Genomic DNA, 26,273 nt, shown 5'->3' on the forward strand with positions numbered 1-26,273 from the left:
TATTAAGCAATACAGTACAGATACAGGTCCTTCAGCCCAACCAGTCCATGCCGACCGCGGTGCCCACCCAGCTAGTCCCAATTTCCTGCATTTGGCCCATATCCCACTGAGCCCCGCTCCTCCATGTGCCTATCCGTGCGCTTCTTAAATGATCCTGTTGTACTTCCCTCACCCACTTCCTCTGGCAGCCCGTTCCATATACACACCACCCTCTGCGTGAAAAAGTTGCCCTTCAGGTCCCTTTTAAATCTTTCGCCAAGCCCCCTAGTTTTGGACTCCCCTACCCTGGGGAAAAGACTGTGACCATCCACCTTATCTATGCCTCTCATAATTTTAAACACTTATTGCTCCCCCCGCGCCCCTCATTCTCCTACGTTCTAAGGAATAAAGACCTAAATGTGGTCTGCCACTGAACAGAACCACCCCTTCCCCTTTGGGCCAAAGGAACTAACCGAGCCCAGGTCCAGGTTAAATCCAGCTAATTCGTCCCGATGAAGGATCGCAACCCGAAACATTGATGACCATCTCCCTCCTCAGATGCTTCCCACTGAGTTCCTCCAGTGGTTTGGTTTCTTTTCCCTCCAGATTCTCGCATCTGGCAGTCTCTCGTGTCTCCTAGTTACATCATATTACACGAATTAAAACTAGTGGTGACTGTGAAATTATGGGATGTTGCAAAGGCCACCTGGTTCAGGTCCTTTGTGGGGCGGGGAGGGGGTTGGAATTTGTCCTTCCTTCCTCCCCTCCCCTCCCTTCCTCCCCTCCCTTCCTCCTCACCTTCCCTCCCCTTCCTTCCCTCCCATCCTTCCTTCCCTCCATCCCTCCTTCCTTCTCTCCTTCCTTCCCTCCTTCCTTCCTTCCCTCCTTCCTTCCTTCCTTCCTTCCTTCCCTCCTTCCTTCCCTCCCCTCCCCTCCCCTCCCCTCCCCTCCCCTCCTTCCTTCTCTTCCCTCCCCTTCCCTCCCCTCCTTCCTTTTCTCCCCTCCCCTCCCCAGCCAGGTTTACACGTCCCTCTGGAGCACCAGGTGTGTGGTTACAACTCACCTGTAGTATGATGCTACCCTGGCTGTTCAGGGGTAGAAAGGGATGGGCTTATAAACTAGCCTTCCTCTGAATGAATTTAAATGTCTATGAGATTTCATGTTCAGCATGAGTGAAAGGCCAGAGCCGGCGTTTGCTCGCTTGCGCAGGGAGGGTGTCTTCCCTGTGTTCAGCCCCATGTGCCTGTTATTGTGAACAGGTGGAGGTCATTTGTGTCACTTGATACAAATCTTGAAAGCTTCACTTTCAATACACACAGACAAGAGAGAGCAAGAAGTCGAGTTTACTGTCAGGGGCGCAAGTACGGGTGAGATACAATATGGTGCAAAATTTGCTTGCAGTTGCACCACCACCAGGTTCAGGAACAGTGACTTCCCTTCAAACATTCGGTTCTTGAACCGACCGGCACAACCCTAATCACTGCCTCAGTACTGCAACACTGGGACCACCTTGCACTGCAGTGAGCTTTTTTTTTGTTCTAATTGTGTTCTTTCTTGTATGATTTATGTTTTTCTTGTGAATGTGATGTCTCTGGTGCTATGTGCCTGTGATGCTGCTGCAAGTAAGTTTTTCATTGCACTGGTGCACACACGGACTTGTGCGTCTGACAGTAAACTTGACTTTGGTGTAGGTACAATCAACAACATAATATAAATTATACGATACAGTGGAGGGGGGAAGACTGTCCAAAAGCAAGACCTTAGTGCAAATAAAAAGCAAAGGTACAATCGAAGGCAAGTCCTTGGTAGTGCAAGGGGTGGTCTGTAGTGTTCCATTGCTGAGATAGTGATTGGGGTTGTGCCGGTTGGTTCAAGAACCGAATGGTTGAAGGGAAGTCGCTGTTCCTGAACCTGGTGGTGTGGGGACTTCAGGCTTCTGTACCTCCTGCCTGACAATAGCAGTGAGAAGAGGTCGTGGTGGGGAATCCTTGCTGATAGATGCTTGATGCAGAGAGCTTGAACTGCTTTTTTGGGGGATAGAGTACTGCAGGGGTGTGTGTGTGTGTGTGTGTGTGTGTGTGTGTGTGTGTGTGTGTGTGTGTGTGTGTGTGTGTGTGTGTGTGTGTGTGTGTGTGTGTGTGTGTGTAAATGCTTCTTGTCATCACCCTCTCAAAGGCCTGGTGTCACCCTTCTGATCGAGACCCAATTCTCACAAGAGGACATTTCTTTTCTATCCCTTAGACCTTGAGGCCTGAACTTACAGAGAGTACTGAGCAGTATTAGAGCCACTGCCTCATGGTGGCAGACACCCATGTTCAATCCTGAGCTTGGGTGCAGCGTGTGTGTGCGAGTCTGTGGAGTTTGCATGTTCTCCCTGTGACCTGCACAACCTTAATCACTCCCTCAGTACAGCAACAGTATGACCACTTTGCACTATGATGGACTTTTTTTTGTTCTAATTGTGTTCTTTCTTGTAAAACTTGTGTACAATTTGTGCTTAATTCATGCTTTTCTTGTGAATGCTGCTTATCTGATGCTCTGTGCCCGTGATGCTGCTGCAAGTAAGTTTTTCATTGCACCTGTGCACACATGGACTTGTGCATCTGACGATAAACTCGACTTTGCCATTGAGCAAGTGGGTTTCCTCCCACATCCCAATGACATGCAGGGTTGGTGGGTTAATTGGCTGCTGTAGGTGAGCGACAGAATCTGGGGGAAGCTGATGAGAACTTGGGGAGAGCGAAAGGAAGCGGGGTTAGCGTAGGATGAGTGTAAATGGGTGGTTGATGGCTGGCGTGTGTCTCTCTCTATGACTCTGAGGTGTTGGCAATGCACCTGATGTGGGAAGTGTGCGGAGCTCTTAACTTCATTATTGTGTGTGTAAGAAAAACATAAACCACTTCCTCTTTGCTGAGCCAATAACAGTGGTGGTGCTTGAACCACTGGGATCCTCTCCCACGGGCATCTCCCTCCCCTTTCTATAAAGGGGCACATCCTCAGCACGTGTGCTAGCGAGCTCTCCATTCAAGCAGCAGATGGTCCAGGCGTTAACGCTGCCAACAGGGCCTCACTTCCTGCTCCCATTCACTTCCCAATTAAGAACACAAGAAACAGGAGCAGGAGGAGGCCATCCGGCCCGTTCGAGCCTGCTCCGCCATTCAATAAGATCGTGGTCGATCTGTCCGTGGACTCACCTGCCTTTTCCCCAGAACCCTTAATTCCCCTACCATGCAAAAATCAATCGAAATCGAATATATTTAATGAGGTAGCCTACTCCGCTTCCATTCACTGGGAAAAGCAGTTCATAGAACATTACAGCAGAGTACAGGCCCTTCGGCCCACAGTATTGTGCCGACATTTTATCCTGCTCTAAGATCTATCTAACCCTTCCCTCTCACATAGCCCCCCATTTCTCTATCTTTCTTTCTTTTTCAATCTTTTTATTGAATTTCACATTAATTCAAATTAATATACACAACATTAATAATTATACATATGGTGCGAAGGGATCAGGATAACAATAGTAAGTTAATATTTATACTCACAAGGAGTAATATATGTAATTGAGACCTCCTGCTCTCTTACTGTGTACATAATGCAAAAAAAATTGAAAAGAAATTTGATTATATGAAAAGAAAACCCCCAAATCAAAAAAAAATATAATAATAGACAAAAGCAAACCAAAAACTTCAGAGAAAAAAAATTGGACTGATATTTCTTAGATTAAAAAAATCATTATTATGTCGTCAGCTCTGCTCCTCTATACTCACAGGTTATTGAAAGGGCTTCAAAAAAGGTCTGCCCCCATTTCTCTATCATTCATATGTCTATCTAAAAGTCTCTTAAAAGTCCCCAATGTATCTGCCCCCACAACCTCTGCCGGCAGTGCGTTCCACACACCCACCACTCTCTGTGTAAAAAAAATCTTAACCCTGACATCCCCCTTATACCTTCCTCCAACCACCTTAAAATTATGTCCCCTCATGTTAGCCATTGTCGCCCCGGGACAGAGTCTCTGACTGTCCACTCGATCTATGCCTCTTGAAGAGTTCTATGAGGAGCTCCGTCCTAAATCTATTCCCCCGAATCGTGAGGCTATGTCCCCTGGTTCTAGTCTCACCTCCCAGTGGAAACAACCTTCCTGCCTCTATTTCATCTCTCCCTTTCATAATTTTATAAGATCCCCTCTCATTCTTCTGAATTCCAGTGAGTATAGTCCCAGGCGACTCAATCTCTCCTCGTAGGCTAAATCCCCTCATCACCGGATTCAACCCGGTGAGCCTCTTCTGCACCGCCTCCAAAGCCAGTATACCTTTTCTCAAGTAAGGAGAGCAGAACTGCACGCAGTACTCCAGGGTGTGGCCTCACCAGTACCCTGTACAGTTGACCGAGCAGCCTGGCTCGAGGCCACTGTGCACGTTACTGCCCAGTGCTCCCACATCCTATTCCGAAATTTTCCCTGGATGTCACTCTTTTCCTTCTCCTACCTCTTCTGCACACCAATATCTTTTGCCTACAGAAGAAATATCTCTTATCAAAATCTTATAAATATTTAGAAACATAGAAAACCTACACCGCAATTCAGGCCCTTCGGCCCACAAAACTGTGCTGAAAACATGTCCCTACCTTAGAAATTACTAGGCTTACCCATAGCCCTCTTATTTTGCTAAGCTCCATGTACCTATCCAAAAGTCTCTTAAAAGACCCTATCGTATCCGCCTCCACCACCATTGCCGGCAGCCCATTCCACGCACCCACCGCTCTCTGAGTAAAAGACTTACCCCTGACATCTCCTCTGTACCTACTCCCCAGCACCCTAAACCTGTGTCCTCTTGTGGCAACCATTTCAGCCCTGGGGAAAAGCCTCTTGACTATCCACATGATCAATGCCTCTCATCGTCTTATACACCTCTGTCAGGTCACCCCTCATCCTCCGTCACTCCAAGGGGAAAAGGCCGAGTTCACTCAACCTGTTTTCGTAATTACCTACTGAATATTGAAAGGCCTGGATAGAGTGGACGTGGAGAAGGATGTTTCCATCAGTGGGAGAGTCCAGGACTAGAGGGCACAGCCTCAGAATAGAAGGGCGTCCCTTTAGAACTGAGATGAGGAGGAATTTCTTCAGCCAGAGGGCGGTGAATCTGTGGAATCCATTGCCACAGGGGGCTGTGGAGGCCAAGTCATTGGGTGTATTTAAAGCGGAGGTTGATCGGTTCTTGATTAGTAAGGGCCTCAAAAGTTACAGGGAGAAGGTAGAATGGGAGAAGGGTGCAGAAGAGATTTACAAAGATGCTGCCTGGATTGGGGAGCATGCCTTATGAAAACAGGTTGAGTGAACTTGGCCTTTTCTCCTTGGAGCGACGGAGGATGAGGGGTGACCTGACAGAGGTGTATAAGATGATGAGAGGCATTGATCGTGTGGATAGTCAGAGGCTTTTCCCCAGGGCTGAAATGGTTGCCACAAGAGGACACAGGTTTAAGGTTCTGGGGAGTAGGTACAGAGGAGATGTCAGGGGTAAGTGTTTTACTCAGAGAGCGGTGGGTGCGTGGAATGGGCTGCCGGCAAGGGTGGTGGAGGTGGATACGACAAGAAACTTTTGGATAGGTACATGGAGCTTAGAAAAATAGAGGGCTATGGGTAAGCCTAGTAATTTCTAAGGCAGAGACATGTTTGGCACAGCTTTGTGGGCCGAAGGGCCTGTATAGTGCTGTAGGTTTTCTATGTTTCTAAGGCAGGAGAATGGGGTTGAGAGGGAAAAATAAATCAGCCATGATCGAATGGTGGAGCAGACTCAGTGGGCCGAATGGCCTCATTCTACGCCTTAAGAGCCCGAGGGGGGTTGCCAGGGTGACTGGAAGGCCTAAATCCAGGGGACCCTATCTCGTGATGCTGAGGCAGCCCTTTCGCACAGGGACGACGAGACGTTGCTTCAGTCAGATGGTTGTGAACCTTTTGGCATTCTCCCCCTCAGTGGGTGCTCAGTTAATGTCAGACTTTATTGTCCTGTGCACAAGTCCACGTGTGCACAGGTACGGTGAAAAACTTACTTGCAGCAGCATCACAGGCGCATAGCCAGCATTCACAAGAAAAACATAAATCATCCACAATTTTTTCAAGAAAGAACACAAATAGAACAAAAGTCCACTTTAGTGCAAAGGGATTGATGGATATTGGGGTATTGAAGGTCATCTTGATACACATGGGACACAGGAGACTGCAGACGCTGGAATGTGGAGCAGCAAACAATCTGCTGGAGGAACCCAGCAGGTCAGTCAGCATCTGTGGGAGGGGGGGAAGGAACGGTCGACGGTTCAGGCCGGAACCCCTGCGTCAGGACCGGCGCGGGGTTCGGACCCGAAGCGCCGACCATTCCCTTCCTCCCACAGATGCTGCTCGACCTGCTGAGTTCCTCCGGCAGATTGTTTGTTACTTGGGATTGAAAGTCGGTCATGATCTAATTCAACGGCAGAGCAGGTGTAAGTGGCTGAACAGAGGCCTCCTTTCATCGCTTCTCGTATTTATCCAGCTACAATGTTAAGTTCTTTATACCGGCGGTTTTATTGTACTATAGGGTTCCTGTTCTTGTGCTATTTCTCTTCATTATCTTCCTCCCTTCTCCACGATCTCAGTCTCCTCTCCTCAGCTTCTCCGTGCACGCTCTCCCTCTGAATCTCGTGCTCCGTCCCGCCTCTCCTGCCGTCCCTTGCTTCTTCGTTGGTGCTACCTGCTCCTTCTCATCCCAGACCTCTTGAGTTCCAGAGTGCTGCGCGCTCAGCCTGTGACACTGTCCGACTGTGACCACAGGAAACCTGTGAGCACCTGAATAAATCGTTCTGCCCCGTGTCTCCACCCTCTTCCAGGCAAAAGCTGGAGCCTTGGGGAATCTGGGGTTTCAGGTTAAATTGAACAGAAAGGAGAGGACTAGAATATAAAAGCAAGGATGTAATGCTGAGACTTTATAAGGTGTTGGTTGGATCACATTTGGAGTATTGTGAGCAGTTTTGGGCCCCATATCTAAGGAGGATGTGCTGGCCCTGGAGAGGGTCCAGTGGAGGTTTACGAGAATGATCCCGGGGATGAAAGGGTTAATGCATGAGGATCTTTTGATGGCTCTGGGCCTGTACTCACTGGAGTTTAGAAGAATGAGGGGGGGGACCTCATTGAAAGTCCTGGAATGAGTGGACTTGGAGAGGATGCTTGCAGCAGTTGGGAGAGTCTAGGACCAGAGGGAACAGCCTCAGAATAAAAGGACGTCCCTTTAGAACTGAGACGAGGAGGAATTTCTTTGAGGGCGATGAATCTGTGGAACTCGTTGCCATAGACGGCTGTGGAGGCCAAGTCATTGGGTGTGGAGGAACAGAGGGATCTTGGGGTCCACGTTCATAGATCCCTCAAGGTTGCCACGCAGGTCGACAGGGTTGTTAAGAAGGTGTATGGAGTGTTGGCCTTCATTAGTCGGGGTATTGAGTTCAAGAGCCGTGAAGTGATGTTGCAGCTCTATAAAACTCTGGTTAAACCACACTTGGAGTATTGTGTTCAATTCTGGTCACCACATTATAGGAAGGCTGTGGAAGCTTTAGAGAGGGTGCAGAGGAGATTTACCAGGATGCTGCCTGGATTGGAGAGCATGTCATATGAGGATAGGTTGAGGGAGCTGGGGCTTTTCTCTTTGGAGAGCAGGAGGATGAGAGGTGATTTGATAGAGGTGTACAAGATGATAAGAGGCATAGATCGAGTGGACAGTCAGAGACCTTTTCCCAGGGCGACAATGGCTAACACGAGGGGACATAATTTTAAAGTGATTGGAGGAAGGTATAAGGGGGATGTCAGGGGTAAGTTTTTTTACACAGAGAGTGGTGGGTGTGTGGAACACACTGCCGGCAGAGGTTGTGGGGGCAGATACATTAGGGACATTTAAGAGACTCTTAGACACACAAATGATAGAGAAATGGGGAGCTACGTGGGAGGAAAGGGTTAGATAGATCTTAGAGCAGGATAAAATGTTGGCACAACATTGTGGGCTGAAGGGCCTGTACTGTGTTGTAGTGTTCCATGTTCTATGTATTTAAAGCGGAGGTTGGTAGTTTCTTGATTAGTGAGGATGTCAAAGGTTACGGGGAGAAGGCAGGAGAATGGGGTTGAGAGGGATAGATAAATGATCGAATGATGGAGCAGACTCGATGGGCCGAATGGCTGAATCCTACTCCTATGTCTTATGGTCAGCAAGACGAAAGAGGTGGTTGTTGACGTAAGGAAGCAGGGTTGAATGCAACCCCGTTCTCGACAACAGAGCTGCCGGAGAGATGGTCGATAGCTTCAAGTTCCTTGGTATCTATATCACCAGCAGCCTCACCTGGTCCCTTCGCACTGATGTGCTGATCAAGAAGGCATTTGTACTTTCTGTATCGTCTGAGATTTTCTTTGTCCAAGAGGATGCTCTTCAAACTTCTACAGATGCACCACAGAGAGTATTCTGACAAAGTCAAAAGTCAAAGTTGAGTTTATTGTCACATGCACAAGTACACCTACGCACAGATGCAATGAAAAACTTGCATGTGGCACCATCACAGGCACATAGCATCAGACAAGCAGCATTCACATGAATAACATAAGTATAAATTATACACAACTTTTACAAGAAAGAACACAATTAGAACAAAAAAAATACATTGTAGTGCAAAGTAGTCATAGTGTTGCTGTACTGTAGTGATTAGGGTTGTGCCGGTTGGTTCGAGAACAGAATGGTTGAAGGGGTGTATCTGTTCTTGAAGGGGTTGCATCTCAGCCTGATGTGGTGACTGCTGTGCTGTTGACTGACTGACAACCCGCAGAGAGCAGTAAACACTGCCCAGTCCGTCACAGGCTTGTCCCTTCCTTCCATCCAGTCCACCTTCACGGCGCGATGCTTCAGGAAGGCAAACAGTGATCAAGGAAGCCCACTCACCCTGGCCCTTCCCTTTTCTTTCTTCCACCTTCTGGGAGAAAGTACAGGAGCTCAAAAGCCCGGACATCCAGACTCGAGAGCAGTTTCTTCCCCACTGCTGTCAGACTCCTGAAACAACCACCACTTTCACATCCCCTTCCTGGTGGTGCTGCCAAGTTCTCGGACTCTTAACTCCACCTCTCTCGGTTACTCCGTTATTGTCACTTTAGCATTTCTTTTTGCACTACTTCAGATTGCACTGCAATCTTTGCCCCCTTCTGCTGTTTTTGCTTCTTGTTAGTATTTAGTATTAACATCCATGAGCTTCATGCAAACAAGAAATTTCTTATTCATTCTGGTACATATGACAATAAACTAGTCTAATTCGCTCTGGCTGGTATACAAGGCTGGCACCTGTGAAAGTCTTGCCACAAGGATATCCAGCTGTAGACTGACAGAGAAACAGTGGGGATAAATATGTCCGGGAATTGGAACTGGTTTACTATTGTGACGTGTACTGAAGTACAGTGAAAAACTTGTCTTGCATATCATTCATACAGATTCATTCAATACTCAGTGCATTGAGGTAGTACAAGGGAAAACAATAACAGAATGCAGAATAAAGTGTCACAGTTACAGAGAAAGTTCAGTGCAGGCAGACAATAAGGTGCAAGGTCGTAACAAGGTAGATTGTGAGGTTAAGATTCCACCTTATTGTACTAGGGAACTGTTCAACAGTCGTATAACAGCGGGATAGAAGCTGTCCTTGAGCCTGGTGTTACGTGCTTTCAGGCTTTTGTATCTTCTGCCCGATGGGAGAGGGGAGAAGAGAGAACGTCCGTGGTGGGTGGGTGAGGTCTTTGATTATGTTGGCTGCTTTCCTGAGGCAGCGGGAAGTGTAGACAGAGTCCACGGAGAGGAGGCTGGTTTCTGTGATGTTCTGAGCTGTGTCCACAACTCTCTGCAGTTTCTTGCAGGCAGAGCAGTTGCTGTACCAAGCTGGGATGCATCCAGATAGGATGCTTTCCGTGGTGCATCTATAAAAATTGGTGAGGGTTGACGGGGACATGCCAAATTTCTTCAGCATCCTGAGGAAGTAGAGGCGCTGATGAGCTTTCTTGGCCGTGGCGTCTACCTGGTTGGACCAGGACAGGCTGTTGGTGATGTTGACTCCGGGGAACTTGAAGCTCTCAACCCTCTCGACCTCAGCACCGTTGATGTAGACAGGAGCATGTGCACCGTCCCCTTTGTTTTTTTACTGGTGTCTATGCTGATCAGAACCTGCTCTGGTGTTGTGACGACTTGCTCCTAGCTGCTTGGTTCAGACCACACCTAGGAGACGGCGCAATTGATGATTTGCCCTCCTCCCCGCTGTGAGCAGTTTTAGTCTTTCCCTGTCAGATCCAAACCTTAGACCCGGAGCACTGGGGTCTGCTTCAGGCTGCGGGCAGTCGCACCTGACCTGTTTGAGGACACGCACAGAATGACGGCTGATAGAGATGTTAAATGTATTGGTTTATTATTGTCACTTGTACCGATGTCCAGTGAAAAACTTGTCTTGCATACCGATCGTACAGGTCAATTCATTACACAGTGCAGTTACATTGCGTTAGTACAGAGTGAATTGATGTAGTACAGGTAAAAACATTAACAGTACAGAGTAAAGTGTCACAGCTACAGAGAAAGTGCAGTGCAATAAGGTGCAAGGTCACAACAAGGTAGATCGTGAGGTCAGAGTCCACCTCATTGTATAAAGGAACCGTTCAATAGTCTTATCAAAGTCCTTAAGTCTGGTGGGTTTGGGACGTCTCGAGGCCTCTTGGGGGGGGGGTGGTGGCGGTGGGAGTATGTTGCCCCCTTGCTGACTGACGCGCCTTTTCTTTTTCCTTCCCCCCCCCCCCCACCCCCGTGTGTCCACAGGTGGGACCAACTCAGGATGCAAGCCACCCTCCTCTCACTGCTTGGCTGCCTCGTTTGGCTTCACCCCCGCTGAGCCCAGCATGTCGAGCCAGCACGGCCACCTGCCTCTCGGCAGCCTGCAGACCACGGGCGAGGCCCCCCAGGTCCGGCACACGGGGCCGCACTGGGGCCTGACCAATGCCCGCGCCCGAGGCCAGGCCGCTGACCACCAGAGAGGCAACACCACCGACAGGGTACGTCCGGATGTCAAATTGGGTTTATTCTCCCGTGCGGGAGTACGGTGAGGTACAGGTACAATGGAAAAACTTACTTGCAGGAGATTCACTAACATGTAGGTCCAGACAACACACAGAACATAAATCATACCTAACTTTACATAGAGCAGTACAGCCATCATGTCTTTGCCAAATTAAACTAATCCCATCTGCCTACACATGGTGCATAACCCTGCGTTCCCTGCTTGAGCAGGCACGGTAGTGTAGTGGTTAGCGTAACACTATTACAGCGCCAGCGACCCGGGTTCAATTCCGGCCGCTGTCTGTAAGGAGTTTGTACGTTCTCCCCGTGTCTGCGTGGGTTTCCTCCGGGTGCTCCGGTTTCCTCCCATATTCCAAAGACATACGGGTTAGGAAGTTGCGGGCGTGCTATGTTGGCACTGGAAGCATGGCGACACTTGCGGGCTGCCCCCAGAACACTCTACGCAAAAGATGCATTTCACTGTGTGTTTCGATGTACATGTGACTAATAAAGAAACCTTATCTTGTTCATTTGCCTGTCTATATGTGCGTTCCAGGCACCTAGCACTTTGTGGAAAAATTAATAAACGTCCTTTAAACTTTCTCCCCCTTAGTTTAAAGCTATGCCCTCTAGTATTTAACACTTCCACCATGGGGACAAACTCCCTGACTATCTGCTCTACCTGCACCTCTCATGATGTTATAAGCTTCTGTCAGGTCTCCCCTCAGCCTCTGAAGCTCCAGAGAGAAAAAAAATCCAAGCCTCTGCAATCTCTCCCTGGAGCCAATACCCTCCGATCCAGGCAGCTTCCTGGCGGACCTCCACACCCTCTCCAAAGCCCCCACATCCTTCCTGCAATGGGGGGGGCGATAAGAATTGCACTGCATGCACTTGTTCATAAAATTATACCACACAGTAGAAAAAAAAGTTTTTGTTCACACGAAGGTCTGGGTTTTGCAAAGGCATGTCCATGGTAGTGCAAAATGTGGTCCATAGTGTTCTTAACCTCCTAAGAATGTTAAGACACTGGGGCGCCTTCCTTGTGATTGCATCTGTGTTTTACAAGGAAGAATACAATTAGAGCAAAAAAAACTAAGTTCATTTTGGTGCAAAGTGATCAAAGCGGTCCCAGTGTTGCTGTACTGAGGCAGTGATTAGGGTTGTGCCGGTCGGTTCAAGAACCGAATGGTTGAAGGGAAGTCGCTGTTCCTGAACCTGGTGGTGTGGGGACTTCAGGCTTCTGTACCTCCTGCCCGATGGGAGCTGCGAGAAGACGGCACGGCCCGGACGGTGGGGGGATCTTTGACGACGGACGTTGCTTTCTTGAGGCGGCACCTCCTGTAGATACCACCGACGGTGGGGGAGGGCTGTGCCCGTGATGTATTGGGGCTGAGTCCACTGCACAGTCATGAGTGAGACGGGACACTCCCCACCTCCCTGGGTGAGTGCAGCTCGAACAACTCACGAGAAGCTCGACACCCCCCAGGGCAGAGCAGCCCGCTCGATCGGCACCCCATGCACCCTCCCCTAAGCACTCCCTCTCTCCGCCACCGGCCCACAGCGACTGCAGTATGCACTGTCTACAAAACTCACTGCGGTCACTCCACTCGCCTGGGCTACTCCAACAGCACCTCCCGAACCCGCCCACCCAGAGCAACAAGGGCAGAGGGCGGTGGTGGGGGAGGAGGGGGTGGGGGGAGGTGGGTGCAGGAAAACAGCACCCACTGCTGGTTCCCCAAATTGGAAATCTGTCACCCATTCCCTCATCCTCCCTAATTCTGTAACACCTCCCCGTCTCCGTGACCTTCTCCGGCCCCCACACCCTTCCCCATCTCCGTGACCCCCTCCGGCCCCTACACCCCCCCCCCACCCCATCTCCGTGACCCCCTTCCAGTCCCTACACCCCTCCCTGTCTCCGTGACCCCCCTCCATCTTTTACACCCCTCCTGCCTCTTTGCCTCCACGTCCCCCTCCCCAACTGCGTGTGTTTAACACCATTAGGTGGTGCAGCCCTTGGGGTGTTGGGGTGCGCCGTAGTTGTGGTGATCACCAAGTGTCTGGTCCCTGCAGGTCAGCAACGTTCCCCACTGCTGTGACCCCCACCTCCTCCTGTCAAATCGGTCTCGTCCCGCAACTGCTTTTGTTACTCGCAGCCAGAGTGGGTGTGCTCTCCACCCTCCCCCCAACCCCCCACCCCTCGATCTGTGAGATGGGCTGGGGGCCATCCCTGCGAATTGAGCCGGAGCCCGGCCCCAACACCACGGGACTCTAACCGCTCCGCTCTCTCTCTCTCTCCTTCCAGGTGCTATCGGACATGACGATCCTGCAGAGGAGGATTCCGCTCTGCTTCCGTGAGTCCGGAATGACGCCCCTCAGGAAATTGTCGGTGGATTTGATCAAGACGTACAAGCACATTAACGAGGTGAGCAGCCGGCTGTGGTATCCCATGTGTAGCCTTCCTCATTTCCCCAATCCCCCCTGGGCCTGCCCTTGATCCATATCCCTCCATTCCCTGCATATCCGTGTGCTTGATGGTTGGCATGGACCCGATGGGCCGAAGGATCTCTCTCCGTGTTGTATAACTTCACGACTGCTTCTGTATTCTGCTCCCCTTACAATAAATGGGAACAACAAACCTTCCCAGGAAAGAACATCTTAGTGGAGGAAGGTAGTTGGAGGGCAGGCACGGTAGTGTAGCAGTTCGCGTAACACTTTACAGCGCCAGCGACCCGAGTTCAATTCCCGCCGCTGTCTGTAAGGAGTTTGTACATTCTCCCCGTGTCTGCGTGGGCTTCCTCCGGGTGCTCCGGCTTCCTCCCACATCCCAAAGCCGTACGGGTTAGGAAGTTGTGGGCATGCTATGTTGGCGCCGGAAGCGTGGTGACACTTGCGGGCTGCCCCCCAGAACACTCTACGCAAAAGATGCATTTCACTGTGTGTTTCGATGTACATGTGACTAATAAAGATCTTGTAGCTGAACGCAGCGCGTGGCAGGAAAGAAAACGCAGAGACCGGCGACTGGACTGGAGCACACTTTACTGACTGAAACAAAGCACGCGCGCGCTCGCCTAAGTAACCGAGAGCCTCTCTGGCGGACGTGACGTGTGGTCCCCGCCGGAAGGCCCGCCCCCGCGGTTAGTTCGCGTCACGCTCCCGCACATGTGCCCACGGCTGCCGATGGCAGTTCGAGTCCTGCGGGTCGGGGCCGCTACAATCTTGTCTTATATCTATGTGCTTGATGGTTGGCATGGACCCAATGGGCCAAAGGATCTCTTTCCGCGTTGTATAACTTCACGACTGCTTCTGTATTCTGCTCCCCTTACAATAAACAAGAACAACAAGCTTTCCAAGGAAAGAACATCTTAGTGAAGGAAGGTAGTGCAGGGCAAGCACGGTAGCATAGCAGTTACCGTCATGCTATTACTGCTCCAGCGACCCGGGTTCAATTCTGCTCACTGCCTGTAAGGAGTTTGTACATTCTCCCCGTGTCTGTGTGAGTTTCCTCCGGATGCTCCGGTTTCCTCCCACATTCCAAAGACGTATGTGTTAGGAAGTTGTGGGCATGCTGTGTTGGCACCTGAAGCGTGGCGACACTTGTGGGCTGTCCCCAGAACACCCTCCACAAAAGGTGTATTTCACTGTGTGTTTTGATGTACACGTGACTAATAAATCTTACATAATTACACACAGCTCCCACAGACAGACCAAGCAATCTCCTTTAGCGACGTTGATGATGTCTAAATGTTGGTCAGGTCACTTTGAACTTCAGAAGAATGAGAGGAGATGTTATTGAGACTTACAGGGGGAATGTAAGGAGGGTGTTTCCCCTGGCTAACGAGTCTAAGGCCAGGGGTCCCGGTCTCAAAATAAGGGGTCGGCTGTTCAGGACAGAGATGGGGAGTGATTTCTTCAGCCCAAGGTTGCAGGATGGAACATGGAACCCTTCAGCCCACAATGTCTGTGCTGAACACGATGCCGAATTAAACTAAATCTCTTCTGCCTGTACGTGATCCATATCCCTCTATTCCCTGTCTATCTAACAGCCTCTTAAACACCACTAATCGTATCTGCTTCCACTACTCCCTCTGGCAGCCCGTTCCAGGCACCCACCACTTTGTGTATTTATAAAAAAAAACTTGCCCTGCACACCTCCCTTAAAGTTTTCCCCCTCTCACTTTAATAAGATAAAATATGTGTGGTGGGACAGTGTGGAGGGAGTTTCACCCTGTGTCTGTTCCCGGGAGTGTGTGATGGGACGGTGCGGAGGGAGCTTGACCCTGTGTCTGACCCCAGGAGTGTGTGATGGGACGGTGTTGATAAGTTATCTTTATTAGTCACATGTACATTGAAACACACAGTGCAATACATCTTTTGCGTAGAGTGTTCTGGGGGCAGCCTGCAAGTGTTGCCACACTTCTGGCGCCAACATAGCATGCCTCTAGCCCTTGACATTTCTACGCTGGGAGAAAGATTCTGATGGTCTACCCTACCTATGCCTCTCATAATTTTATAAACTCAGCCTCCGCCACTCCAGAGAAAACAACCCAGGTCTGTCCGTCCTCTCCTTATAGCTCACGCCCTCTAGGCAGCAACCTGATAAACCTCTCCTGCGCCCTTTCCAAAGGCTCCAAATCCTTCCTGTAATGGGGCGAGCAGAATTGCAACAGAATTGCCTAACCAAAGTTTTATACAGCTGCAACTTCCTGACTCACATACTCAGTGCCCCAACCAATGAAGACAAGCATGCCATATGCCTTCTTTACCACCCTATCTACTTGCTTGGCCGCTTTTAGGGAGCTATGGATAGGATAAGATCTCTTTATTAGTCACATGTACATCGAAACACAGTGAAATGCATCTTTTTTGCGTAGAGTGTTCTGGGGACAGCCCGCAAGTGTTGCCGTGCTTCCAGCGCCAACATAGCATGCCCACAGCTTCCTAACCCGTACGTCTTTGGAATGTGGGAGGAAACCGGAGCACCCGAGGAAACCCACGCAGACACGGGGAGAATGTACAAACTCCTTGCAGACAGCAGTGGGAATTGAACCTGGGTCACTGTAATAGCGTTACGCTAACCGCTACACTGCCGTGCCTGCCTTTGGAAACCGGAGCACCCAGAGGAAACCCACGCAGGCACAGGGAGAATGTACAAACTTACAGACAGCTATGGACTTGGATCCCAGTATCCCTCTGCACTCTTTCCAGCTTAATGAAGCAGTTTATGAATGGTTTAGAGGGATATGGGCCAAACACAGGCAGATTGGATTGGCTTAGACGGGCAGCTTGAGAGGCCTGCTGGTCATTAATGGAGTAACAGCTACTTGCCGTTGCTCCTATTTTATCTAACTTTTTCAACCCGGTTTGAAACTCTTTCTCCAAACACAGTATTACTTTACCATGACTACAAGGAGTGCCAAAGGTACTAAAACTACCAAGGAAGAAGACCCTCTTGCATCTCTGGAATCTATTTTACAATTGCTTCGAAAACATATAGATGGTTCTTCCGAGAAATTTGAACAATTTCAAGAGCAACTTCAACAGATTAATTCTAAATTGGACTCTATCCAAGAAACTTTACATAATCATGACGAACGGATTAAAGAGAACAAAGCATCTCTCTCGGTTTTGGATCAGAAAATTGAGCACGGTAGCGTAGCGGTTAGCGCGATGCTACTACAGCGCCAGCGATTGGGGTTCAACTCCCGTCACTGTCTGTAAGGAGTTTGTACATTCTCCCGTGTCTGCGTGGGTTTCCTCTGGGTGCTCCGGTTTCCTCCCACATTCCAAAGACGTACGGGTAGGTTAATTTGGGGGTTTAAAAAAAAATGGGCGGCGCGGACTCATTGGGCCGAAAGGGCCTGTTACCACGCTGTAAATAAAATTTAAATTAAATTTAAAAAATTAAATATGATTTGGAAAAGCTTTGTAAAAAGCAATCTAAATCCAATGAAAAATTAAAGCAGAAGATTATTGACTTAGAAACAAACGGGCAGCTTGGTCAGCATGGATGAGTGGGGCCGAAGAGCCTGTCTGACTCTGTGACTCTATCTGCTCATCAACCCCTTCACATCTGGATCCACCTATCGCTTGCCAGCTCCTTCCTTGTTCCCCCCATCCCTCACCAGTTACCTCCCCTCCACACTCTCAGTCCAGATGAGGGGTCTCCACCGGAAACATTGACCATCCGTTTCCCTCCAGCAGGTCCCAGCATCTGCATTCCTTTGTGTTATTCTTAACCTGTGCCAAAGCTGTCTGGGGCTGACTGGCATCCTACAGGTGTTGTAAGACGAGTTCGAAAGATCTCGGAGGGCAAGGACTCTGAACATAGTCTTTGGAGTTAGAATGATTTATTTATAAAAGACAAACGCAGGACAGGATAAACGGAAACGGACGCATACATACACGTACACGGGTGATCACGAACATGGGGGGGGTAGGATTGCAACAAGGGTGAGATGCGCACACGCGCGCGCGCAGACACACGCACCCACACACACACACGGTACAAACGAATCAAGGAAGAAACAATACTTTACACAATCATGACGCACGGATTAAAGAGAACAAAGCATCTCTCTCGGCTTTGCCTGCCACCCCTCGATCTCAGTGCAAGCGGGCTCTACGCTAGAGGGATATTCTAACTAATTATCACTTCAGCAGTGCACAGCTCACCTCAGCATCCCTCGGAGACAACAAAGAGGCAGAACCAAGCATGCGGCACTCTTTATCCTGCTGGAGGGCTGGGGGTGGTCCAGCCCAGGTAGTTCAAAGGGGCCAGTGGTAGGGTGTGCCAGGTACGAAATGCCAGAGGAACTCAGCAGGTCAGGCAGCATCTACGGAGGGAAATAAACAGTCGACGTTTCGGGTCGAGACCCTTCATCAGGGCTGAGTTATTTCTCTCCATGGATGCTGCCTGGCCTGCTGAGTCCCTGCAGCATTTTGTGTGTGTTACCTCCATCACCCTGTCTCTGTTCCCCCCCCACTCCACCCTCCATCTGCCCATCACCCACACAATCCACCCACTGGATCCCCTCCCCATCGCCCCCACCTGCCTCCCTTTATTCCATGCTCCACCTTCCTCTCCCATCAGATTCCCTCATCTTTGTCACCTCCACCTATCGCCTGCCGGCTTCTGTCTCTGCTCCCCCCCCCACTCCACCCTCCATCTGCCCATCACCCCCCCTTCCCCCGGATCCACCTATCGCCTGCCGGCTTCTGTCCCTGTCCCCGCCCTCTGCTCCCTCCATCTGCCCATCACCCCCCTTCCCCCGGATCCACCTATCGCCTGCCGGCTTCTGTCTCTGCTCCCCCCCCCACTCCACCCTCCATCTGCCCATCACCCCCCCTTCCCCCGGATCCACCTATCGCCTGCCGGCTTCTGTCGCTGTCCCCGCCCTCTGCTCCCTCCATCTGCCCATCACCCCCCTTCCCCCGGATCCACCTATCGCCTGCCGGCTTCTGTCTCTGCTCCCCCCCCCACTCCACCCTCCATCTGCCCATCACCCCCCCTTCCCCCGGATCCACCTATCGCCTGCCGGCTTCTGTCACTGTCCCCGCCCTCTGCTCCCTCCATCTGCCCATCACCCCCCTTCCCCCGGATCCACCTATCGCCTGCCGGCTTCTGTCGCTGTCCCCGCCCTCTGCTCCCTCCATCTGCCCATCACCCCCCTTCCCCCGGATCCACCTATCGCCTGCCGGCTTCTGTCTCTGTTCCCCCCCCCACTCCACCCTCCATCTGCCCATCACCCCCCTTCCCCCGGATCCACCTATCGCCTGCCGGCTTCTGTCACTGTCCCCGCCCTCTGCTCCCTCCATCTGCCCATCACCCCCCTTCCCCCGGATCCACCTATCGCCTGCCGGCTTCTGTCCCTGTCCCCGCCCTCTGCTCCCTCCATCTGCCCATCACCCCCCTTCCCCCGGATCCACCAATCGCCTGCGGGCTCTTGCCCCACCTCTTTTACACCAGCTACCTACAGTGCCTAATTGTATAACCTTAGTATCAGCAACGTACTTGTGGAACTTATGGTAATTCACGTAGGCAGGGACATTCACTGTACACAGTGCATGTGACTTCCTCAAAAAAATTCAGAGACAACATACCCTTCCCTACTCTCTCCAGTCCAGATGAAGGGTCCCGACCCGAAGCATCGACTATCCATTTCCCTCCACAGATGCCGCCCGACCCCCTGAGTTCCTCCAGCGTCTTGTGTGTTGCTCCAGCATCCTGCAGTCTCCTGTGTCTCCACCGGCAGTGGTTAACATGGAGAAGATCGTGCCAGACATTGAGTCGAGAGAGGGATTGCGACCGGCTCCTCTTTTCTGTTTGTCGTTCCGATTGAAATTCCCATTGTCTGCGCAGGTGTACTACGCCAAGAAGAAGAGGCGCGCCCAACACGTCCCTCCGGACGACTCCAGCAACAAGAAGGAACGGAAGGTGTACAACGAAGGCTACGACGACGACAACTACGACTACATCGTGAAGAACGGGGAGAAGTGGATGGATCGATACGAGATCGACTCCCTCATCGGGAAGGGCTCCTTCGGACAGGTAAGCTGGTGGGGGGGGGGGCGGGGGGGCAGGCCCGCCCGTAAAACAACCAACCAGACCTTCGACAGAGCACCTATAGGCAATCTCCCCCAGGTCCACGCCCCACCTTCCCCACCGGGCACTGCCTTGTGGTCAGAGTCAGATTTCTGAGCCCGGCTTCCTTATCATAGAACAGTACAGCACAATACAGGCACTTTGGCCCACAATGTTGTGCCAACCTTTAAACCTTGCCTAAGACTATCTAACCCCTTCCTCCCACATATCCCTCTATTTTAAATTCCTCCATATGCTTATCTAGTAATCTCTTGAATTTGACCAATGTACCTGCCTCCACCACCACCCCAGGCAGTGCATTCCACACCCCAACCATTCTCTGGGTAAAAAACCTCCCTCTGATATCGCCCTTGAACTTCCCACCTATTACTTTAAAGCCATGCCCTCTTGTATTGAGCATTGGTGGCCTGGGATAGAGGCGCTGGCTGTCCACTCTATCTATTCCTCTCAATATTTTGTACACCTCTATCATGTCTCCCCTCATAATAAACCAATACCAATACCAATCCTCCTTCTCTCCAAAGAGTAAAGCCCTAGCTCCCTTAGTCTTTCCTCATAATGCATACTATCTAAACCAGGCAGCATCCTGGTAAATCTCCACTGCACCTTTTCCAACACTTCCACATCTTTCCCATAATGAGGCGACCAGAACTGGACACAGTACTCTGTGTGTGGCCTAACCAGAGTTTTGTAGAGCTGCATCATTACCTCGCGGCTCTTAAACTTGATCCCATGACTTATGAAAGCTAACACCCCATAAGCTTTCTTAACTACCATATCCACCTGTGAGGCAACTTTCAGGGATCTGTGGATCTGAACCCCCAGATCCCTCTGCTCCTCCACACTCCCCAGAATCCTGGCATTTCGCTGAGCCCTTGACCTTCTGACTCTTTGACACATGAAGGTTCGTGTTATGAATATTATGGATGCCCCTCCCTCTGCTGACGTCACCCTGCTTGTTGACCCTCGCTGTGTGCACGTTGGCCACCCCATTTGATTTGGCGTTCCAACAGCGGCCAGACCTCTGAAGTCCTTGAAACTATGGCTCCCGGAACCCCGAAGTGATGCTATCCATGTTGCTGAGTGAATCCAGTACCTTGGTTCTCCCTCCAAGCCCTTCCCTTGGCCGTGAAGAGATTTGGGAACATCCTGAGATGGGGCTGTGGGAGTGCTCTCATCTTTGCTCCTGATACCGCCCCCCCCTCCGCCCCCCAACTGTGCCATTCACTTAGTCACAGAGCAACATGGAAAGGATACAGGCCCTTTGGCCCAACCAGTCCCGATTTGCTGCATTTGGCCCCACCCCTCCATGTACCTATCCAAGTGCTTCTTAAGTGATCCTGTTGTACCTGCCTCATCCACTTCCTCTGGCTACTCGTTCCATGGACACCACCCTCTGCGTGAAAGAGTTGCCCCTCGTCCCTTTCACCCTAAACCTATGCCCCCGCCCCCCAAGTTATGGATTCCCATACTCTGGGGAAAAGACTGCTACTATCCACCTTATCTCTGCCCCTCATGGCCTTTTAAACCTCTATAAGATCGCCCCTCATTCTCCTACGCTCCTAGGAATAAAGACCTAGCATGGCCTGCCTCTCAGGCCCTCAAGTTCTGGCAAAACCTTCTCTGCACTCTTTCCAGTTTAACCACATCTTTCCTATAGCAGGGCAACCAAAACTGCGCACAGTACTCCAAGTGCGGCCTCACCAACGACTTGTACAACTGCAACGTAGCGTCCCAGCTCCTTTACTCAATGGCCTGAGTCTGGGTTTGTACCTACTGCTCTCGCGTCACTGGCCTCTTCCCTCTAGGGCAGAAGTACCTGGATGATCTCTGAGGTGCTGCTGGCTGAAACTCTGTCCGTGCCCACTTGTACAGACACTCACCATAAGACATAGGAGCAGAATTAGGCCATTCGGCCCAAGTCTGTTCCGCCATTCAATCGTGGCTGATTTATTTTTCCCTCTCAACCCCATTCTTCTGCCTTCTCCCCATAACCTTAAACGCCCTTACTCATCAAGAACCAATCAACCTCTGCCTTAAATATACCCAATGACTTGGCCTCCACAGCCCTCTGTGGCAACAAATTCCACAGATTCACCACCCGCTGGCTGAAGAAATTCCTCCTCATATCCGTTCTAAAGGGACGTCCTTCTATTCTGAGGCTGTGCCCTCTGGTCCTAGACTCTCCCACTATTGGAAACGTCCGCTCCACGTCCACTCTGTCCAGGCCTTTCAATATTCGGTAGGTTTCAGTGAGGTAGGTTCCCCCCTCATCCTTCTAAACTCCAGTATCAAACGCTTCTCATACGTTAACCCTTTCACCCCCAGATCATTCTCGTAAACCTCCTCTGGACCCTCTCCAACGCCAGCACATCCTTCCCTAGATATGGGGCCCAAAACTGCTCACAATGTTCCAAATATGGTCTGACCAACGCCTTATAAACCCTCAGCATTACATCCTTGCCCTTATATCCTAGTCCTTTCGAAATGAATGCTAACATTGCATTTGCCTTCCTTACAACCGACTCAACCTGTAAGTTAATCTTTAGGGAATCCTGCACTCGGACTCTCAAGTCCCTTTGATTTCTGAATTCTCTCCCAGTTTAGAAAATAATCTTCGCCTTTTCTCCTCTTACCAAAGTGCATGACCATACACTTCCCGACATGTACTCCATCTGCCACTTCTTTGCCCTTTCTCCCAACCTGTCCAAGTCCTTCTGCCGACTCCCTGATTCCTCAACACTACCTGCCCCTCCTCCCATCGCAGGCGCACACCTCACGCCTGTGGTGTCAGTCTCTGCGTCCACTCCACCGCGTGGCGATCCATTCCGGCACCTAGACAGGGCAATGGTTTCTCCCAATTCTGGGCCGTAGAGAAGAGAGAATGGAATTGGTGCACTTCCTTCCGTCTCTGAGACTGATTCCTTCAAACATGGGAAAAGATAACGGGGCCAATACACACATACACACACCAGTGATAGCGAGTGTGGGAAAATCACAAGAAGGGTAAAACACACACACACACACACACACACACACACACACACACACACACACACAGCGAACTGGGTACAAACAATCAAGGAAAAGCAACATGCTACCCGCCACCCCTCGAATCAGTGCAGGCATGGCTCTCTGCTCCCGGGATCCTTAACTAATTTCTCTTAAACAGTACACAGCTTACCAACAGGGCATCCCTCGGAGACAAAAGAGACAGAACCAAGCATGTGGCACTCTTTATACTGCTGAGGGGTCCAGCCCAGGTAGTTCAAACAGGCCAATGGCCCGAGGCCAGGTGCCAAGCTGTTTGAAGCGGCCATTCGTCAGGTGTGCCCTGAGGGGCAGGGGTAGAGCCAAACCTTGATTGACAGTGGTGTGTCTTCTGACCAGGTGATGAGCAGTGCTGTTAGGGGCAGCGTTGTCACGTGACGGCCACGACCCTCCACAATACAAGCGGTGAGCTGCCTTTTTGACCCGCTGCAGTCCTCGAGGTGTGGGTACACCCACAGTGATGTTAGGGAGGGAGTTCCAGGACCTTGACCCAGCGATGGTGGAGGAACGGTGACATATTTCCAAGTCGGGACAGTGTGTGGCATGGAGGGCAACTTCCAGGGGGTGCTGTTCCCCGTGCGTTTCCTGCCCTTGTCCTTCCGGCTGGGAGAGGCAGTGGGTTTGGAAGGTGCCGCCAAGGAGTCTCCAGTTATGTCCAGTTTTGGTTATCCTGTAAGGGAGATGCCATTAAGCTGGAAAAAGTATAGAATTGTAGAACAGTACAGCACAATACAGGCCCTTCGGCCCACCATGTTGTGCTGACCTTTAAACCTCGTCTAAGACTATGTAACCCCTTCCTCCCACATATCCCCCTATTTTAAATTCCTCCATATGCTTATCCAGCAATCTCTTGAATTTGACCAATGTACCTGCCTCCAGCACCGCCCCAGGCAGCGCGTTCCATGCCCCAACCACTCTCTGGGTAAAAAACGTCCCTCTGATATCCCCCTTGAACTTCCCACCCATTACTTTAAAGCCATGCCCTCTTGTATTGAGCATTGGTGCCCTGGGAAAGAGGTGCTGGCTGTCCACTGTCTATTCCTCTTACGAATTAGATTTAAATTAGAATTAAATTACTGTTGCCAGGACTCAAGGGCCTGAGTTATAGGCAGAGGTTGGGCAGGATAGGACTTTATTCCTTGGAGTGTAGGAGACCGAACATAGAACACTACATCACAGTACAGGCCGTTCGGCCCACAATGTTGTGCCGACATTTTATCTATCTAACCCTTCCCTCCCACATAGCCCTCTATTTTTCTGTCATTCATGTGTCTATCTAAGAGTCTCTTAAATGTCCCTAATATCACCCTGAGGGGTGACCTTATAGAGGTGTATAAAATCATAAGGGCACAGACAGGGTGAATGTGCATGGTCTTTTTCCCCAGGGTTGGGGAATCAAGAACTAGAGGGCACAGGTTTAAGGTGAGAGGGGAAGGATTTAAAAGGGGACCTGAGGGGCAATTTTTTCCACACAGAGGGTGGTGGGTATATGTAACGAGCTGTCAGAGGAAGTGGAAGAGGCAGGTACATTTACAACATTTAGAAGACACTTGGACAGGTCCGTGGATGGGAAAGGTTTGGAGGGATATGGGCCAAACGTGGGCAAGTGGGACCGGCTTAGATGGGAATCTTGGTCAGCACGGACCAGTTGGGCCGAAGGGCCTGTTTCCGTGCTGTATGATTCTAAGTCTTGGCTCAGCCTGTGAAGCCCATGAATAAAAACAAAATTCCCGATTGTTTGGCACCAGCATTTGCTCCACCTCTGCCTGGAGTACCCTGAAGGTGGCATCGAGCCACTAACGCTGCTCACATCTCTCTCTCTCTCTCTCTCTCTTTCTTCCTGTCTTGCTCTCTTTCTCTCTCTCCCGCTCTCTCCACTGTTCCGTCACCACCTCCTTCCCCCCCCCCCCCCCCCCCCCCCCACGACACAGGTGGTGAAGGCCTACGACCACCAAGAGCAGGAGTGGGTAGCAGTCAAGATCATCAAGAACAAGAAGGCCTTCCTGAACCAAGCCCAGATCGAGCTGCGCCTCCTGGAGCTCATGAACAAGCACGACACCGAGATGAAGTACTACATAGGTAGGGACGTCCGTCCGCGCAGGTCGTGGGGCGTGCGGCGCGTCCTGGGACGTTGCCCGCGCTCTGTCTTCGGCCCCTGGGTTGTGAGTGGGAGGCTGCATTCAGCGATGGGAACACTGGCCACTGCTGTTGGTCCAAGCTGTCTTTGGCTTAATGTCAACTTGCCTAAATCAGTTGGGTGGCACAGTGGCTTCCAGAGACCCCAGTTCGATCCCAACCTGTGGCTCCGTCAGTGTGTGTAGTTTGCACTATGTTGTGCCAAACCAATTAAACTAGTAATTAAACGTTTAACTAACCTAATCCCTTCTGCCTACACAATCCTTCCATTCCCCGCCCATCCATGTGTCTGTCTAACAGCCTCTTAAACCCCTCTATCGTATCTGCCTCCACCCCCACCCCTGGCAGCACATTCCAGGCACCCACCGCTCTCTGTGTAAAAAAAACTTGCCCCGCACATCTCCTTTGAACTTTCCCCCTTTCACCTTCAATGCACGCCCTCTGGTATTAGGCATCCCGGCTGTCTACTCTATCTGTGCCTCTCATAATCTTATAAACTTCCATCAGGTCTCCCCTCAGCCTCCGCCGCTCCAGAGGAAACAACCCAAGTTTGTCTGACCTCTCTTTATAGCTCATGCCTTCAGCATCCTGGTGAACCTCTCCTGCACCCTCTCCAAAGCCCCCACATCCTTCCTGTAATGGGGCGACCAGAACTGAATGCTATAATCCTGCAGCCTAACCAGAGTTTTATAAAGCTGCAACGTAAACTTGACCATTAGTGATAATAAATCTGATTCTGACTCTTGGACTCAGTCCCTCGACTAACGAAAGCAAGCGTGCTGTACGCCTCCTTTACCACCCTATCAACCTGTGTAGCCACTTTCAGGGAGCTATGGACTTGGACCCCAAGATTCCTCTGTACATCAGCGCTGTTAAGGGTCCTGCCATTAACTGTGTACTGTTCCCTTTACATATGAAATGTTTGAATGATCAGGGGCTGGAGGGGATATAAGACCTTTATAAGATATCGTTATTCGTCACATGTACATCAAAACACACAGTGAAATGCATCTTTGCGTAGAATATTCTGGGGGCAGCCCGCAAGTGTCGCCGCGCTTCCAGTGCCGACAATTGAGGGCGATGGGGAACTGGCACAGTTTCCCTGTGAACCCGTGGGATTCCCCCACCCTGGGTGCTCCAGTTTCCTCCCACATCCCAAAAAAAAGACGTGTGGTGTGGGTGGGTTAATTGGCCGCTGTGAATCGCAGCCCCCCCCCCCCCCCCCCCGCCCCATAGTGTGTGGGTGAGGGGTAGAATCTGGGGGGAGTTGATGGGAATGTGGGGAAAGTATCAGTGGGACATCAGGAAGGTGGCAGCACGCAGAGCCGCTGCCTCTCAGCTCCGGCGACCGGGGTTGGATTCCGACCTCGGGCACGGCGTGTGTGGAGTTTGCATGTTCTCCCTCTGACCAGCATTGGGATCCC

At 50.8% G+C, this 26,273-nt stretch overlaps 1 protein-coding gene across 1 annotated transcript in view; it reads left to right on the top strand.

Moving 5' to 3' along the window:
- The window catches only part of LOC127587172 (dual specificity tyrosine-phosphorylation-regulated kinase 1A-like), a 48,493-nt gene extending 23,459 nt beyond the window's left edge, over positions 1-25,034 (top strand). The window contains exons 2-5 of the mRNA XM_052045365.1: positions 10,824-11,056; positions 13,363-13,482; positions 19,420-19,608; positions 24,645-25,034. Coding sequence (XP_051901325.1) covers positions 10,824-11,056; positions 13,363-13,482; positions 19,420-19,608; positions 24,645-25,034 — 932 coding nt within the window. The remainder of the gene's footprint in view (positions 1-10,823; positions 11,057-13,362; positions 13,483-19,419; positions 19,609-24,644) is intronic.
- Positions 25,035-26,273: the final 1,239 nt, after the last annotated feature.

Source organism: Pristis pectinata, chromosome 39 (genome assembly GCF_009764475.1).
Source record: "Pristis pectinata isolate sPriPec2 chromosome 39, sPriPec2.1.pri, whole genome shotgun sequence".
NCBI lineage: Eukaryota > Metazoa > Chordata > Chondrichthyes > Rhinopristiformes > Pristidae > Pristis > Pristis pectinata.